Source organism: Schistocerca serialis, chromosome 7, assembly GCF_023864345.2.
Source record: "Schistocerca serialis cubense isolate TAMUIC-IGC-003099 chromosome 7, iqSchSeri2.2, whole genome shotgun sequence".
Classification (NCBI taxonomy): Eukaryota; Metazoa; Arthropoda; class Insecta; order Orthoptera; family Acrididae; genus Schistocerca; species Schistocerca serialis.
In genome coordinates this window covers 597,558,946-597,573,749 of record NC_064644.1, presented here as the reverse complement: position 1 = coordinate 597,573,749, position 14,804 = coordinate 597,558,946, and the positions used below count along the sequence as shown (strand labels likewise).

At 49.9% G+C, this 14,804-nt stretch overlaps 1 protein-coding gene across 1 annotated transcript in view; it reads left to right on the top strand.

Moving 5' to 3' along the window:
• LOC126413278 (uncharacterized) overlaps positions 1–13,883 on the top strand; it is a 42,821-nt gene extending 28,938 nt beyond the window's left edge. The window contains exon 3 of the mRNA XM_050083179.1: positions 13,800–13,883. Coding sequence (XP_049939136.1) covers positions 13,800–13,883 — 84 coding nt within the window. The remainder of the gene's footprint in view (positions 1–13,799) is intronic.
• The last annotated feature ends 921 nt before the right edge of the window (positions 13,884–14,804 follow it).

Here is a 14,804-nt window from a genome sequence, read left to right as displayed (position 1 = left end):
CAGAGGGACCAATCGGCGATTTGGGAAGGTTACAGGTCAGGCAATCACCCTTCCCTGGGCCTGGCCTGTACCAGGGGGTACGTGCCAACCCTACCTGTCGACACAGGGCTGGTAATTACGCGTTACCCAGTCACCTGTTACGCGTCAGACGCATGGACCGACCTTCGGGAGCGCACAGGGAGAAAAAAGAGGATCCTGAAACGACGAAGCGGAGGAACGAGAGGAGAAGGGAAACAACGAAAGGAAAAGGGAGCGAAAAACAAAGGTGAGCGCACGTCAGCGACAGAATGCAGTACATTTCCAATAATACACCAGAGATGTTCCCCTAAGGGAGGGGAAAAAGAATAGCAAGGGGATAGTCATGCAGCACGGAAGGGAAAAAATGCTGCAAAGGCTGGGGCCCCGTGGTAGCGAAGCACGAACGCGTCAGCAAGCGGCGAGCCCGCTGGGGGGAACTGACCTGCTGAGTGCAGGCTTATTTGAGCAGCATAAGCCAACTCTTTTGGTGTCGAAGTTTCACGAACTGGGTTCTTCTGCTTGCTCAATGACGCAAACTCCCGAGAAGGACAGCCACTGCATTTACTAGTCGACGGCAGATCAGAGTCAGCTTGATTTTTTGTAAACATTTTTTATTTATTTATAGACGCAATCGCATCCTTATGACACAGTCATAAACGGTTTCGGCCATACAACGACCATCTTCAGATTCTAAAGGCGGCATTGACTGAACACAAGTTCATGTATTGTCAAAGCGTGTGGCCGAAACCGGTTACGACTGTGTGATAAGAATGTGATTGCGTCTATAAATAAACAAAAAAAAAAATTTACAAAATAATCAATCACGCACTCCATTGACAAAATGTCGTTTTTTTCCAAAAGCTTGATATTTACCACTAACGATAGGTGCCGGAAAGGAAACGGGTGCCCTAAGGCATTCTTTGTTTTGTTTCAAAAGGGGCCTTCTGTCCTGTTAGCCTTTTGCCACCTTGTTCTCAATTTACCAAACGATGAGGGGAGAGATACTTTCAAATACTCCAGTACCTGCAAAGATCGAACAATTTTCTCGGAAAGTTGTTCCTCAAGATAAGGGATTAATGCAGATAGGAGATCGTTTAACCAGTGTTTAACGATGTTGAATATTTTTTGCCGAGTGAATTCCACCTATTATTCATCCGAACCTGTGCAAAAAATATTGGACTAGCATTATCAACAAATTAAGTAGAGACAAGCAGACGAATATCGTAAGCTTTTTGTGCGGGAAACACAGCTGTGAGCAAGGCTGCCGCGCCGGTGCGCTACACAGACCGCGGCGGAGCGCCGCGCTGCGATACGGTAGCTGGGACGCACGGGTCCGAGGAGACATTCATTATGCAGGAGAACAGGCAGATTTAGGCAGCTGATTCTTGTCAGTTCCATCACGTAATTGATCAGTCTATAATCTGGGAGTTGTAATTCCGCTGTATATGCTGCTTTTGCTCCCGTTTAAAATGCAAGTTCAGCAAATCGCCGGCCGAAGTGGCCGTGCGGTTAAAGGCGCTGCAGTCTGGAACCGCAAGACCGTTACGGTCGCAGGTTCGAATCCTGCCTCGGGCATGGATGTGTGTGATGTCCTTAGGTTAGTTAGATTTAACTAGTTCTAAGTTCTAGGGGACTAATGACCTCAGCAGTTGAGTCCCATAGTGCTCAGAGCCATTTGAACCATTTTTTTCAGCAAATCATGCTCGTTTTGCGTAAGCATCGAAAGAGATGTAAGTAGAATAACCACGAGATTTAGACTGCATTAGTGTACGAATATGTTATACATACCGGTAGCAATCGTTTCCATCTTGTAAAATTGAATTTCTTCACTTCACTACGTAAATGTCCATTCACTAACGGAGAGTAAGTTCGCCTAGTTGTCACAGCGACCCGTGTGCTCTCGAAGAAAATCGCCTTTTAAGTGACGTAATTCGACAGGTATCGAAGGTAGGCACCCATCCTTTTTGGGGTGAGATGCACCGATCCTTCCCCTAGTCAAGCCACTCCTCCAGACCGCCGGCCGGTGTGGCCGTGCGGTTAAAGGCGCTTCAGTCTGGAACCGCGTGACCGCTACGGTCGCAGGTTCGAATCCTGCCTCGGGCATGGATGTGTGTGATGTCCTTAGGTTAGTTAGGTTTAATTAGTTCTAAGTTCTAGGCGACTGATGACCTCAGAAGTTAAGTCATATAGTGCTCAGAGCCATTTGAGCCATCCTCCAGACCCCAGAATCGAAAATTCATTTTTAGAGGTTTTGGCCACGAGGAGGAACTCGGACCCCAAGCACCGAGGTTAAACCGCACACGTTACTTAGGTCTGCTTCGCCGACATGTTATGCGTGCTCTACAGCAGAGAGGTTCTTCGGACTTAACTGTGTCGATACACAATACAGCTGCACCACACACTGCTTGTGACGTTACTCCGTAACACATGTGGAGAAAATCGAGTCATTGGCCGATCGTTGAGAACTGCGTAACCAGCAACATCATCCAGATTTGAACCCTCGTGGAAATTGTTTTTCTTTCAACGGTGCATTCGTTATTTTTCTTCTGTATGTGCTTACAAATGTTTCCACAAAGTTTCATTGTCCTACGATCACACGTTTTTCATGGGGGCCCTCTCTAGTAGCAAAAGTTTTATTACAGCCGGCCGTTGTAGCCGAGCGGTTCAAGGCGCTTCAGTCTGGAACCGCGCGACCTCTACGGTCGCAGGTTCGATTCCTGCCTCGGGCAAGGATCTGTGTGATGTCCTTAGGTTAGTTGGGTTTAAGTCGATCTAAGTTCTAGGGAGTTGATGACCTCAGATGTTAAGTCCCATAGTGCTCAGAGCCATTTTATTACAGCCACCCTATATATAGGCGTAATACTAGGAAATCATATGAAATGAGAAAAACACGTGAAATATGTAGGAGCGAAGAGGAAAGGAAGAAAAAAAATGGCTCTGAGCACTATGGGACTCAACTGCTGAGGTCATTAGTCCCCTAGAACTTAGAACTAGTTAAACCTAACTAACCTAAGGACATCACAAACAACCATGCCCGAGGCAGGATTCGAACCTGCGACCGTAGCGGTCTTGCGGTTCCAGACTGCAGCGCCTTTAACCGCACGGCAACTTCGGCCGGCGGGAAAGGAAGACTTCAAATTTTTGCAAAGGTGGTGGAAAAGTTCAGCTCAGCTGTAAAGGAAATCGCATTTAGTTATAAGACGCAAGTTCGAGAAACTGTGGAGTATTTATCCGGCGATTGGAGTCCTTATGAAACAGGCACAATGACAGACAATGAAGGAATACTGCGACGCGTTGCTAACATCGTAACAGGTCGGTTCAGCCCGTATCAAAGTGTGACAGAGATGCTCGGGGAACTTAAATTTCAGATTTTGGAAGAAATGCGGCATAGTTCGCGAAAAACTGTTGGATAATTACAGAGAAACCATATTCGTGGATGATTGTGCGACCATTCTGCTGCAACAGTCATATAAAGGAATTGCACAAAAGTATGGTGTAATTTACACCAGGCTGCTTGACGGTCTAACCGAAGCCGAAATACAATCTCACCTCTCTGATCACGGTGCCATTGCTGCTTGAAACTAAATGCACAGGTTACCCGAACCTGCACGTGGCGCTGTTCTGTTTGAGCACGAACGCCGTCTGTGCCGCGCCCTCAGTACGTTGCAAGTGTCTGTCGTGGTCAAAACAGTTGTGTGTGCAGTTGTGTAAGTACTGCGCCGGATCTAAGAGGGTTAGAACGTGGGCAAGTTGCTGATGCTCGTGTCGTGGGTGCATCCGAATCAAGCTAGCTGAAGTGTTTGCTGTTTCGAGAAGAACAGTATCGAAGATTTATACCGCTTACAGGGAGACAGGATCATCACATCCACTAGGTCATAACAGGGGCGAAGGTGTTTGTTTAACGACCGTGGCGGACGGTTATTCAAGACGACTGTGACGAAAAATAAGATGACAGTTGCAAAAGTCACTGCAGAAGTGAATGTCGCTCTCGTGGAACACGACAAGACCAAAACAACAGGAACGGAGTTCCTTAAGCTGGAAATTACAGGTCCAGCTGGAATTCCAAAACCACTCATCAGTGATGCAAATGCCCGTAACGAGAAAAAGCGGTGCCGAAGTGATAAAACCTGGGCTATGGAGCAATGGAAGGAAGTCAGTTGGTCGGATGAATTTTGTTTCAAACTGCTTCTAACTTCCAAAGAGTGAAACATGACGGGATTTCGGTGATGATCTGGGCACCCGTATCGTGGTATTCCATCGGCTTCATTGTTGCCCTGACAAGTCGCATTATTTCCAAGGATTATATGACCATGTAGCTGGTCAGGTCCAATGCCATGGTACAGTGTTTGTTCCCCAATGGTGATGCTGCCTTCCGAGACGACGGGACCCCAGTTCACACAGCTCGTGTTGACCAGAACTAGTTCATGCCCACGAGTATGAGTTGTCACATTCCCCCGTGGCCGCCACAGTCACCAGATCTCAGTATTATTGAGGCTTAGTTTGTTTGTTTGTTCGTTTTGTTTCGGAGCACAAAAACAACAAGTCCAACGCGCCGGTGTCAGAACCTTACAACACTAAGACGAAACAGATGTTAAAAACGACTACACGTTAAGCCCAATCGATGGAAGGAAAGAGAGCTAAGAACAAGGACTTCGTCTTCGAGAAATGTCCACGGAATACGCCGTAGAGACAATGGAGGTCCTGAACTCAAGATTAGAGGTCCTACGCCATTTTGATATTTCCGATAAAATGTAAAAGGCGGTCGATAGCTTGGGCGTCGTTCGCTAAAATGGCCGATAACTCAAACGGCAAATATACATTACAACGCAAGTGGCTGAAAAAAGGGACATTCAGTCAGGAAATGGAGAACGGTCAAAGGTTAATGACAATGAGCACAAGATGATGGGGGATCACCTTTTAACAAACGGAGATGGCTAAAGCGACAGTGCCCGGAACAAAAGCCGGTTAAAATCATATCCTCGCCCTGAGAGAGCCGAGAAGAGGTCGGCCAAGCCGCTGGGAGAGGTTCAATTCCCAGGCGTCTGTTCCCATAAAGGTAAGACCAGAAGACGGCAACACGGAGATCATCGGAAGGAATGGAAGAGACAGCAGGCTTAGGTATTAGGACTGCAGCCTTGGCCGCATCGTCAGCAGCCTTGTTTCCCGTCAGACCGACGTGACCAGGGACCCACATAAACTACACAGTGGCTCCCTGAAGAGTGAGCAACTGGAAGCTTTCTTGGATCCGTTGGACTAAGGGACGTACTATGTAAAGGACACAGAGTTCTGAGGGGCACTGAGAGAATTGGAGCAGATGCGTGGCCTGATACAGGGCAATGAGCTCTACTGTAAATACTGAGAAGTGTTTCGGAAGCTGATACCGAAAATGGTCAGTGCCAATGACGAAGGCACACCTGACACCATGGTCATTCCGAGAGCCATCAGTTTCCACGAATGTGCTATCCCTAAGTTCCGTGCGAAGGTCGAGAAACCTAATGGACAGATCGAGTACGGAGTAGTTTACTTAGGAAGCGAATGAAGTCCAAAGTAAACACGGCCCGCTGAAAGAAGCCACGGTGGTTCACACGCACTGGGAAATTGGCGTGAAATTAAGCTGCCGGAGCAAAGGCCGAAACCGAACTCCAGGAGGTGACAACAAAAGGGACTTGACTCTCACTGGCTGTCAGTGGAGTCATCGAAGAAGGAGGCACACGAGGGGTGGCCAGGCACGGCAGACAAACAGCATGTGTATCCGCTGACGAGAACATCATGCTGTTACGACAACGGTAGTTCCGCAGCTTCTGCGTAAAGACTCTCAACAGGGCTAGTGTAAAAGGCGTCAGTGGCCAAACGGATTCCACGATGGTGCATTGTATTTGGACAGCGTAAGATGGACCGACGTGCAGAAGCGTAGTCTAGCACAAGTGATCGGTTCAAACGATGGACGGTGGTCCGATATGCTCCCCAGGAAGTACTGCTTAGAACATTTAGGACAATGAGGGACCGGGTACAGCGGTAGGCCAGAGAAGACACGTGGGAGCACTAAGAACGTTTTCTATCAAGCGTGAGCCCCAGGAATTTCGTGGTTTCAGCGAACGGAAGAGGAACAGGCCCGTGATGTAAAGCCAGTGGAAGATACACATGGCCCAGGCAAAAATTCATACAAACGGTTTTGTCAGTGGAAAAGCGAAAGACACTATCACTGCTCCACGAGTAAACACGGTCGAGACATCGCTGAAGACGCCGCTCAAGGAGACAGTCCGTAGAGAACTGCAATAGGTCGCAAAATCGTCAACGAAAAGCGAGCCGGAGATGCCTGGTGGAAAAAAAAATAAACGGCTGCAGTCTGGTATTTCCACAGAAAAGGCTCATGACATACGTTAACAAAGTGATGATATGGTCAACTGCAGAACGGCGCGCTCGAAACCTACACTGTGCAGCTGTTAGTAAACTGCGAGACTCGAGCCAACACATCAGGCGGGCATGACTCATATGTTCCATCACCTTACAAACACAGCTGGTGAGAGAAATGGGGCGGTAGCTAAAAGGATGGCATTTCTCCTTGCCGTGCTTAGGTATGGGTATGTCAGTGGCTTCATGCTAGCGTCTGGGAACGTGTCATCTGCCCAGATGCAATTGTACATACGAAGGAGACAGTGCTTGCATGCAAGAGAAAAGTGCTGCAACATCTGAATCTGAACATCGTCCGACCTTGGAGCGGAAGGTCGGGATGAATTGAGAGCATAACTAGCTCCCTTATAGTAACGGCGGCATTATAGCATTCACGATTCTGACAGCAGCTTGGTATCACCCGAGCCGCCTCCACTCCTTTCCGATGGACGAAGGCAGGGTGATGGTCGGTGAAGCTTGAAATCTCCGCAAAATAGCGGCCTAAGGTGTTGGAGATAGCAATGAGGTCCATATGACGTAATCTGCTACGATCAGGCCGGAAACTGGGGAATGGACCTTGGCCCTAGAGAGCCGTCGGAGGTTAGGTCACGTCAGAAGAGGGAGTGAAACTCTTAAAAGAACTAATAAATGAAATGCAGCTAGCTTTTTTGCTATGCAGAAGAATGCAACGACACTGCACGCAACTGTTTACAGCGAATGCAGTCCGCCGTCGTAGGATGACGCATAAAAACACGGAGAGCACGCCTCCGAATTGTGTCACGGCACGCCTCAGTCCACCAAGGGACTGGGAAACGGCGCCGTAAAGGTGAAGTGCGCCGGTAAGAATAACTTTGTGAGGTATTCTACCTGGTCATCACTAATGGGGAAATGTTGCTCGTTGACGGTCGCCAGGGAGAAGCAAAGCCTCCAGTATAGGTGGGGTAGGAGTCAGCAAACGGAAAACATATGGGAAATGATCTCTCGAGTGTGTGTCAGAGAGCATGGACAACTCGAGACGATGGGCAAGCTGCGCCTTGCAGGACGAGAGGACCAGATGGAAAGAGGTGTGCGTGGAGCCTGACAGGAACGTGGCTCCTCCAGTCTTAAGGCAGATGAGGTTGAGTTGATTGAGACAGTCAGCCAAAAGAGTACCTCTCGGAGAGGTTCTGGAAGATCTCCAAAGGGGATGGTGTGCATTAAAGTCACTGAGCAGCAAAGAAAGGGGGAGGGAATAGCCCAATAAGCTAGAGGAAGTCTACTCTGGTGACACTGAATGACAGATGGATGTAGACGATACAAAGAGAAAAGGTGAAGCGAGGAAGGAAAATGTGTACTGCAGCCAGGTGTTTAGTGAGATGGTTTGGCTATGAATATCATCCTGGATGAGCAACACGACGTCCCCATTAGCATTAGATGGTATGTTGTCCTCGGTGGGAGGGTCAAAGTGGACTGGAAAGAAAATCGAGAGGTCAAAACGCCAGAAAACAAGTGGATGCTGCGACTGCAAGAGCAGCTGTTATTTCCTCGTTGTTGGATCTAATTGGAAGAGAGTCATGACATGAAAAGGGGAGGAGAGGAAAAGTGAATGGTTGTCACTTTGGTTGCTGCCGAGTGCCAGTCTTTGAAGACTCGCTACCACAGTGAGCAGAGGCTGGAGCATGCTGTTTCATGAAATCTATAGAGGCGTCAGGATTCTCACCGGGTCGGCCTGCGGATTCTGGCGCAGAAAGGAAGTTCGCGGTGTGCACCAGGGAAACAAAGGTCGGTCAGGTGAGTGTATCATGTGGCCACTCCATTGAAGAGGATCTCCGAGCCGGCGAAGGAGATGCTTGATTTCTTGGTTGCCTTTGCGGTTGAAGACTCAAATGTTTGTTGACTGGAGGGATAAAAAAGTCTTCGCAGGTGTGTTCCTTCGAGCCTGTCCAGCCTGCGGTTTGTGTAGCAGGTGATTTCGCCGCTGGAGGCGAAGATGTGGTGGCTTGTTGCACAGCTTGAGGAGGAGTCAGGGTGCTACCATGATACTGGGCCACTGTGCAACAGAGGTGTTGAATCTGAGGTCGCAAGTTTGCGTGGCTGTGTCCACTGTGGAGCAAGGCGTAACAAGAACAGTATTGTAAGTGCCAGATGGTAAAATGGGGGGGGGGGGGGGGGCTTTCGACTAGTCAACTTGTGAGCGACAGGGTACGGAACTTTTTCGTTCGCCCAGATCTCCTGGACGGCCCACTCATCGATACACGGGACATACTCGGGATGAGGCCACATAGTAGCTATTGTAATTGATACAGCGGGTAGAAGGAGCCGGGCAATTGCCCTCAAGAGCATCCCTACCACAAGTAACACATTTGGCCGTGTTTCGACAGGAAATGCGAGTTGAGTGTGGTTGTAACGCTCACACTGGTAGCGACACATTGGACTTGGAATGTAGCCTGCTTTGATCTTTGAATGGAAGCACTACTCATCAAAGGTGAGGAAAAGAGTGCATGTAGGAACTAAGGTTTCATCAACCATTTTCATTGCCCACTGGACGGCAGTGACACACTGATCTGAAAGGTATGTTTGGATTTCTCCCTTGGTCAGATCATGTCGCACAGTGGTGTAAATAAAGCCACGTGAGGAATTCAGCATTCAGTAGGCCTCAAAATGAACAGGAGAACCAAGGATAAGCAAAACTGGGAGGAGTTCTTGGGCTTGAGAATCGTAATTGGTCTGCAAAAGTGAAGTGCCATTAACAAACAAGAGCAGGATTTCACAGGGGCGGCAAATGCATGAATTTGCGAAGATAACAGCACATGCAATCACCCCTCCCTGGGCCTGGCCTGGACCAGGGGGTACATGTGAACCCTACCTGTTGACCTGGGGCTGGGAATTACTCGTTACCCAGTCACCTGTTATCGTTAAACGCGTGGGCCGGCCTTCAATACTGCACAGGGTGGAAGAAGAAACAAAGATGAACATCAGACCCCGAAGCGGAGGAAGGATAGGAAATGGAAAACGAAGGAAAAAAGAAAGAAAAATCTGTGGAAGGACTGTTCTGATGTCAGCCTGCTAAAACTTCAGGACATATTCCCAAAAATATTCCAGACCTGTTCCCCAAGGGAGGGGAAAAAGAATAGCAGGAGGACAGACATGCAGCACGGAAGGGATAAGGTGCTGCCAAGGCTGGGCCCCTGTGGAAGCCCAAGCTCGAACTCACCAAATACTCGTGAGCTCCTTGGGGGGGCTACTGAGGCTTTGTGGTCTACTTTGGAGAGATGGAGAGAAGGGTGCGCGGTCGCTATACACCTCCACCATCGTTCCCTGAACTTGCCACTATTTTCCAGGAAGAGTACTACGAGATACCCTGGAAACCCATACAGGTCATGTATTTATCCATTCCGAGAGGACTCTGAAGTTGTTTTGAATTCTGACGAGTTTCTTACTCCTTGATGGGGATGGTAACGTGCTGAGTTTGTGGTGTTTCTATATTTTGTCGCTCTCCTGTATTTCGCGTAAGAATGACGAAGCGAAGTTGAGAGAGATTAGGACACATACCCAGGCGCAAAGAAACTCATATCCCCCCCCCCCCAGACATTGGTACGAATTACTCACGGCCCGAGCTGCACAGAGGTTTGTGGAATGTGTAGATAGATCCACACAGTATTCCGTAAGCACCTGGCATCGTCCTTCCCAGAGGGACTCAGACGCGCCTGTCCTCTTGTTTGCGAGCAGACGCGCCGTGAAGCCGTTGGCGCAGCCCCTGGCGACAGCCATCCGGTCAACCCTTCCTAGGCGCGCTGGCTCCTGCCCCCGTACGAGGCAGGGGCGGCGGCCGGCCTCCGCGCTCGCTACCTGCGGCGCTCTCTCTCGTGGAACACCTGTTGCTGTGCCTGCTCGAAACTCCACGGTTGCTCACCCGCTCGCTGTGGACGGCCCTCGCAGGTTTGTTCTGACGGCGTTACCCAGTGCTCCGCCGACCGCCTAGAATCGCTGAACTCGAAGATGACTTCAGCAGCGTTTCCTACGCGGGACGGGGTGAGTTTGCCTCGGGACGAAAGTGATTCTGTGTCAACGCACTGTCATACGGACTCGTCTGATTTACACAAAAGCTTAAGGAAGTCACGAAGGTTATAATTTATCGACGACGAGATCATACGAGAAGGGGTAAAGCGGAAGGTTGTGCCCTTTTGAGAGGAACATTACCGACATTCGCCTTAAACGAAAGTGAAAATTACCCATAACCCAAAACTGGATAGCGAAACGGGAAAATGATTTATTGACAGCAGTACTACTCATGTGGATATCCTGCACTATGTATGTATTGAACTGGGGCCCTAGAAACGACGGAGAGGCTTGGTCCCCACCGTATCCCACAGTGGTACACAACCCGACAACAGGCTACAGCAGTCCACTCACCCCACCGCCGCCGCACACCGAACCCAGGGTTATTGTGCGGTTCGGTCCCCAGTCGACACCCCCATCCCCCCTCCCATCCCCCCAGCCTCCAGGAACGTCTCATACCAGACGAGTGTAACCCCAATGTTCGCGTGGTAGAGTAATTATGGTGTACGCGTACGTGGAGACAGTGTTTGCGCAGCAATCGCCCACATAGTGTAACTGAGTCGGAATAAGGGGAACCAGTCCGCATTCGCCGAGGCAGATGCAAAACCGCCTTAAAAACCATCCACAGGCTGGCCGGCACACCGGACCTCGACACTAATCCGCCGTGCGGATTCGTGCCGGGGACCGGCACGCCTTCCCGCCGGGAAGCAGTCCGTTAGACCGCGCGGCTAGCCGGGCTGGCTTCCACCAACCAAATGCATTTGCAACTATGTTGCAAGGGTATCTGTGCAGAGGCCAGACAGTTCTGTGGTTCCTGAACAGGCGCAGCAGCCTTTTCAGTAGTCGCTGGGGCGAGAGCCTGGGTGCTCTACGGATCTGGCCTTATAACGTTAAACATCATGGCCTTTCTGTGTTGTAGAACGGCTGAAACCAAAGCGAAACTACATCCATTACACAGGGTGTCCCAGAAATGTTGCGGCAAACTTCGAGGGGTTGTAGAAGGTGTCTTGAGGAACAAATCGAGAACAGGAACCCGTGACCGGAAAAAGTCAACTAACGACGCAACAGAGCATCCAATTCGCGGTCGCCGGATCTCGCCACTAGGCAGCCCTCGGCAGCAAATGTCACTTTCTGCGCTGACTGAACGTACGCGGAACGTCTCGCAATGTTGTTTGTTATTCAGAGATCGCGACAGGTTGCCATTACCGCCAGTGAACAAGATGGAGCCAGGTGCTGCGTGGACAGGGCTTATCTCCTGTGTATGCCACGCTGCGTTACGTCGATGTACGACGGTTTCAGAGACGGGTTTTCATTTGCTGTTTATTTTTCTTCTGGTACCCTCTAAAATATCCTATGATTGGCTAATGACGATGTGGAACTCTGTGTCTGCTTATATCCACGTTCGGTGGATGGATCTTGATTTGCTATTTGTGTCACGTAAGGCAGAGGCGGAACGTTTTCTTCTTGTGCGCCGTCTCTTGAGCCTAAACATAACCGTGAGGCCTACTTTTTTCGAGGTCTAATCGGTCACGGCCGGCCGCTGTGGCCGAGCGGTTCTAGGCGCTTCAGTCTGGAACCGCGCTGCTGCTAAGGTCGCAGGTTCGAATCCTGCCTCGTGCATGGATGTGTGTGATGTCCTTAGGTTAGTTAGGTTCAAGTAGTTCTAAGCCCATGACCTCATATGCTAAGTCCCATAGTACTTAGAGCCATTTGAACCATTTTTAATCGGTCACGAAATTAAAACCGCTCCCAAAATCCGATGAAACTTAGCGCAGACATGTTATGCAGTGTCTCTAGTACGCCGGTCGACTGCGTCACGTCGCACTTTTCAGTTCTGAACACACAGTGAGCTGTCTTTCACCAAGTATGAAGCGCTTTCTGCCATTCGATTTCTGAATGCTGAGGGATTCCGCCTGATTTGTATGCAGCCTACATGACGTAACTGTCATGAGTGACAGCAAAGTGAGGCAACGGTCCAGAAACTGTGAAGCAGGTGGTCAGGGAAGGAAGCGCGCGTCAACTGATGATCAGTCCATCCGAGAAAACAGTTTACGAAGGACAATTCAGAAGAATCGAACAGGGATGTCGTCACGAGGCTTTGTCCTCCTTTATGAGAATGCTCGTCGGCACACTGCAGCTGCAGCGTTTTCTGTGGTAAGCGTTTGATCAGCAACCAAACAGCCCACACTCTGCTCCCTCTCAGACTGGTCTCTTGTACTTTGTCACAAACAAAGAGATGTAGGTCAGCGTACAGAACCGGCGGAAAGCACAGGCGGTTCCCTAACCTCACAGTGGTATTGGAAAGTTGGCTTTACGCTACGAGAAATGTCTAATTCGGAGCGGCGACTTCTTACAGAAGTAGTTAAATGTTGCAAATAAAACATTTTTTATTTTTGCTGTTGTTCCCATTTCTCGACAAATTGGACCTTGGAAGGGGGGGGGGAGGGGGGGGGGGAAATTTCCTCGTATATTGCGCCTGAAAGGTAGGCAGCTTGGCGCTCTTCTACGTGGGCTGGGTCCCATATCACCCAGAGGATACTGCAATTACGTCACCACTTTAAGGCTTCCCTCCAGTTTTAGCTCCACAACTGTCAATCGCTGGTAAACCGTAGTGTAGGTCAAGTGACATTCAAGGTTTGATCTCTGACACAGACGGCACGATAAAACGCACACCAGAGAGTGACGCTAAGGTGATATTTCCGCCAGCGAGCTAGCACGCAGTGGCCGGTCTCAAAGTTTCTGCAGTGCTAAGGGCAGAGGAGCCGAATGCTCGCGACAGACTGGTCCCCCGGACTCGTTCAATCTCTGATACTCGTCTGCGATAAACCGGATGGCAACGAAATGTCAAATGGCAAACCAACCGGCGGAGACGTCAAAACAATCTCCTCAGTTCGTGCAGAAGCCGGACAAGATGTTGTGGACCCACTGTTTCGAGAATAGAAGGGATCAAGGGAGACGTCATTACGGTCATACTGCAGAACGAGAAATGTCCGACGAGGGAATTATCCGGAGGCCGTGGGCCTCTGCTAGCTCGCGTTCGTTCGGTCAATAAACGAGCGCTCGGCGTGTGTGTGTGTGTGTGTGTGTGTGTGTGTGTGTGTGTGTGTGTGTGTGTGTGCGAGCGATTCCGGGCGGCCCCCTCTCCGTCCCGGCGGGCTATTCGGCAAAGCATTGGCCGCCATTCTCTTTTGAGCGGGCGCGCGCGCAGTAAGCTGTTTGAAGCGCCGATAAATAACGCCGATAGCCATCTCTAAATAACGCCGCCGAGATTGGATTGCCGGCGAACCTGCAGCGCCGCGTCGCGCCGTGTCACGGCTGACCTCGTATTACTCTGGAACGTGGTGCGTTCTCAGGGCGGCAGGGAACCGGCGTCCGGGCTTATGCGGAACTGGCGAACGGGCGGCAGCCAGCCGGCCGGGCGGGCGGGCCGCGCTTAACGGGCCGGCTAACTGAAACCCGGGGATTTGTCCCCACCTCACACGCCCGTCGCGGGGCAGCGGCCTGCACGAAGGCGAGCTCTGCCCAGCGCACGGTGGTCCAAAGACGAGGAACCGTCGTCGTATACACAGGGGATAACGGGTATAAGTGCAAATACTTGTGGTACATCTACATCTACATGATTACTCTCCAATTCACATTTAAGTGCTTGGCAGGGGGTTCATCGAACCACAATCATACTATCTCTCTACCATTCCACTCCTGAACAGCGCGCGGGGGGAAAACGAACACCTAAACCTTTCTGTTCGAGCTCTGATTTCTCTTATTTTATTTTGATGATCATTCCTACCTATGTAGGTTGGGCTCAACAAAATATTTTCGCATTCGGAAGAGAAAGTTGGTGACTGAAATGTCGTAAATAGATCTCGCTGCGACGAGAAACGTCTTTGCTTTAATGACTTCCATCCCAACTCGCGTATCATATCTGCCACCCTCTCTCCCCTATTACGTGATAATACAAAACGAGCTGCCCTTTTTTGCACCCTTTCCATGTCCTCCGTCAATCCCACCTGGTAAGGATCCCACACCGCGCAGCAATAGTCTAACAGAGGACGAACGAGTGTAGTGTAAGCTGTCTCTTTAGTGGACTTGTTGCATCATCTAAATGTCCTGCCAATGAAACGCAACCTTTGGCTCGCCTTCCCCACAATATTATCTACGTGGTCTTTCCAACTGAAGTTGTTCGTAATTTTAACACCCAGGTACTTAGCTGAATTGACAGCCTTGAGAATGGTACTATTTATCGAGTAATCGAATTCCAACGGATTTCTTTTGGAACTCACGTGGATCACCTCACACTTTTCGTTATTTAGCGTCAACTGCCATCTGCCACACGATACAACAATCTTTTCTAAATCGCT